At 29.3% G+C, this 4196-nt stretch overlaps 1 protein-coding gene across 1 annotated transcript; it reads right to left on the reverse strand.

The window, feature by feature from the left end:
* Positions 1-2493: 2493 nt before the first annotated feature.
* Positions 2494-3744, reverse strand: LOC120090679 (bidirectional sugar transporter SWEET5-like). Its single transcript, XM_039048398.1, has 6 exons — positions 3702-3744; positions 3549-3585; positions 3234-3449; positions 2972-3134; positions 2741-2860; positions 2494-2646 (listed from the first exon to the last, which is right to left on the reverse strand). The coding sequence occupies exons 1-6, from the start codon at positions 3742-3744 to the stop codon at positions 2494-2496; spliced, it is 732 nt and encodes a 243-aa protein (XP_038904326.1).
* Between the last annotated feature and the right edge of the window lie 452 nt (positions 3745-4196).

Genomic DNA, 4196 nt, shown 5'->3' on the forward strand with positions numbered 1-4196 from the left:
TTGTATTAGGAATTGAAATAGTGTGAGATTGTTCTCAAGGTATTTTGAGATGAACTAAATTGAAAAGATTTTGAGTAGATTTGGCATGAAAGATTGTGCACCAGGAGATACCCCTGTTGCTATAGGTGATAAATTTCATTTAGGTCAATGCCCCAAGACTGTACTCGAGACTAAGGAGATGCAAAAGGTTCTCTATGCATCGTCTTTTGGAAATCTAATATATGCTCAAATATGTACACATCTAGATATTGCATTCATAGTTGGACTGTTGGGAAGATTTTTTAACAACCTGGGGATGGATCATTGGAAAGCAGCTAAACGGGTTATGAGGTATTTACAAAGAAAAAAGATCATATGTTCACTTATCGGAGATCAGAAGCTTTAGAGATCATTGGGTATTTTGATTCCGATTATATTGGGTGCCAAGACACTTTGCGATCCACTTCAGGCTATATATTTATGTTTACTGGAGGAGTTATATCTTAGAAAAGTGTTAAACCAACACTAAAGGCTTCTTCTACCATGGTTGTGGAGTTTACAACATGTTGTGAGGAGTCCAATCATGGAATATGGTTGCGTAATTTTGTTACTAGACTTCGGATAGGGGTTGAATAGAAAATCCACTAAAATTATTTTGTGACAATAAGAGGCAGTGATGTATTCCAACAACAACAGAAGCAATAAGAAGTTAAAACATGTAAATGTTACATTTATGATTGTTAAAGATGGAGTTCAGAATAATCAAATTTCAATAGAACACTTAGGAACAAATTCTATGGTGTCAGATCCATTGACTAAAGATTTACCACCTAAAGTTTTTCATGAGCATGTTGCTCACATGAGTGTTAGTCACTTTTCTGATTCCATGGTTTAGTGGAAGTTTGTTATTGAGGATATTTTTTTACCTTAATTTATTTTCTATATAGAAAAAATTGATGATTTATGTTTTATTATCTGAACTTGTTTATCATGCATGTAGTTTAGCAAATGCGGTTTAGCATAAAGTTTTTAATAATGATCTCACTTAGGAATTTGGACCAATTGGAATAGATATGATCTAGATCACTTTGCATATAGTTTCCATGCTATCCATCCATACTTGATCTACGTCATTGAAAGTAATGGAATTGGTAATCAAGGAAGGTTTAATTACAAGAGTAGTTATGAAAGTCACCTTGATTCCGTTCTAATACAAGAGATGGACGAGATTGAACTAAAGGAGAATTTTGTTATTGAAATAACCTGTTTATACCGCTTAAGGTTTATGTGATTTAACTACATTAAGTACACAGACATAGCCCAAGTGGAAGATTGTTAGATGTAAAATATGTATAAAAAGTATGGTTATATAAGTGGATTAATATTTTACCACATTGAATTATTTTAGTAGATTGGACCCTATTATGTAACCTAATTAATTAAGACCTTAGATTCCTAATTGAGTATAGACTTAATGGGTAGAAGTCCATCCCTAGTTAATTAGGGTTTAATGAAAACCTTAATTAAACTAGTATATAAAGAAACTTTAGGGCTATGGTTCCCAAGATACCAAAACAACAAGCACTTGGTCTTTCCTGAATCCCATCTAGAGAGAGATCTCACTAAGGGTATTCAGTGTTTTGGTTGATGAAGACAATAGCCACCTTAGAGCCATCATTAATCTTTCAATGAAATCCAGTACATATATATACTTGACAATTTGATATGAATGATTCTAGGGTTTATCTATTCAATAAAGATATAAAGTATTTTTGTTAACATGTAGGCCTAGGAAGAAGTGCATTAACATTAGAATTGAGTTTGCATAACTACATGAAAGTTTTAATCTAAGATTTAGAAGTCCTTTAGAGGTGCATTAAAAGTGTTCATAAATGTCTTTGGATATTATTAAGTCAATATAAAATATTGTTTTCTCGATTAGCAAAAATAATAATAATAATAGTAAATAAATAAATAACTAGACATGTAGTTCATGGAGTCTCGAGCCATTATAGTTGATTAATTCATAAATTTAGTTGGTGAAAATCTATTCTCTAGTGCCTTTCTCTCATTAGTTTTATTTTTGCTCGTTTACCTTCAATGATTTTCTTTTTAATTTTATTATCTAAATAACATAAGACGATTGTATTTGAGGTACCTCAAGTGAGCTAAAAATTAAATTAACTCTATCTATGAGACGACACATTCATATTTTACTTATCATTATATATAATTTCAAAAAGATAAAGGGCTATTTAAGGATAATATATCATTCGAAAATAAATAATAAATAAACATAGTAAGGAAATTGTGAACCCAACACCTGAAATAAAATTAATAAATCTAAATTATCTCCAAATGTGTCAAACAAAAAATTAAATTTGGTAAAAAAAAAAAAAAAAACAGAAATAATTTGAGTAGGGAGAGGAGACCCTAAAGACTAAGAACTCAACAAAGCATTTTTTTTAGACCACAAACAATTCTAAAACTAAGATTCACATTCATAATATATATTTAGACGTTGGATAGTCCATTTAAGTTGGAGAGTTGAATCTTCTTAGGTTCTTTCTCTGTAATTTCATCATCTTCTTTTGAACCCATCACTGAGTAATAACCATACAAAATCAATTGGAGAAAACCTGAAATTGCTCCAACACCATTGCTTATCTGCAAAATTAATTAATTATCACTTATTTAATATAACTCTAAGAATTAACATCATATTATAACTATTTAATTTGTATGAAAAATTAGTACATACCAACATATAGGGGTCAAATTTGATGAGTGCATAAGCTGTCCAAACGCAACCATTGAGAAAGTTTGTCAATGAAAGTGGAAAAGGCATATACTTCACACTCTTTGTTGTTATCACTTTTTTCTGTTCAAATTAATTAAACCAACGATTAATTCAAATAATCTTAATTTTCAACCTTAAACATAAACATAAACATGGTATTAATATTATTATATAATAAAGTGAATGACTTACCATGATGGTTAGAGGAGAAATATACATCATGATGTTGAAAATGTCACAAATGATTCCAACCATCAAGGATCTATTTTTGGTTCCATGCAAAGCTAACATTGTTATTGCAACAATGATACCGACAAATATGACTTCTATCAACAAACAAATACCGACTTTTTTCTGAAATTAAATATGATAATAAATTAAATACAATCCATTTAGATATAATTTTGTGAACAAGAATTAATAAATTTGAAAAAAAATAAAAAGAAAGTTTATCCGTCCTTTGTTATCAGCAAAGATGACAAAAATTGTCAAATAAGCAAGTTCAATAAAAAGACCAACTCCATTAATGGTGACGACTAAAACACTGTCGGGATGAACAAAAGGCATTCCATAAAATACCCAAAACATACAATTTAGAACAGTTGCAATGTAAGGATCTGGCTTGAACTCTTGCATGGACTTATTCTTTATTATTTTATAAAATGTTGTTCTGCAATAATATTATTAGTATTAATATTAAATATTCCATAACTTAGTAATCAAAATAAGTATTGTGTGGAGGATGAAAATAGAGGTGAAGAAAACTTACACAGGGGAGAAAAAAAGGCCAAAGGAGATGACGTTCCCTATTTAAATTGAATTAGAAAGTAAATTAATTAAGATTTAATGTAAACATAATTAATCACAAATTAGTAGAAGAAGAAGAAATAAGAATGAAAGAAAAATGAGAAGATTAGTTTACCGATAATGCCGACGATATTTCGAGTAACGGTGACGCTAATCATATTTAGTTAATTAATTAATTAATTATTAAGCAAACTCAAAGAAGAGAAGAGAAGAGAGTTGGAATTTTGTTTTGAATGAGCCAATTGCATTAGTGAGGAATGCTATTTATAATTATTGAGTGAAGCCTTTTCTTTTTTTCCTCTTCCTAATGGAAATACAATTTTATTTATTTATTTATGTTAATTTTGCATTATAATTTCCAATAGGAATAGGAATAGGAGTCTATCTCTTTAATTTTCCGGCAAATTCAAAACGCATTTTGCATTTTTAATTTTCCGGAAAATTTAAAACTCTTTTTTTTTTCATTTGTTTTTTAAAAAAGATTTACTAGGTTAGGTTTTATTTTAAAATATATCTTTTTTTTGCAAACATTTCATTTGAAATATATCCGCCTTATCGGAATGTGCGTTGAGTTGAGGTTTTTCACCTTCAAATGTATATTTATATGGAG

The sequence above is a fragment of the Benincasa hispida genome, chromosome 11 (assembly GCF_009727055.1).
Source record: "Benincasa hispida cultivar B227 chromosome 11, ASM972705v1, whole genome shotgun sequence".
Taxonomy (NCBI): domain Eukaryota; kingdom Viridiplantae; phylum Streptophyta; class Magnoliopsida; order Cucurbitales; family Cucurbitaceae; genus Benincasa; species Benincasa hispida.

Coding starts and splice junctions, on each gene's coding strand:
- LOC120090679 (XM_039048398.1), bottom strand. CDS start 3,744: ATGATTAGCGTCACCGTTACTCGAAATATCGTCGGCATTATCG. Junction 3,135..3,233: donor TTTGCTGATAACAAAGGACG/GATAAACTTTCT, acceptor TATTTAATTTCA/GAAAAAAGTCGGTATTTGTT. Junction 2,861..2,971: donor TTTCTCCTCTAACCATCATG/GTAAGTCATTCA, acceptor TAATTTGAACAG/AAAAAAGTGATAACAACAAA.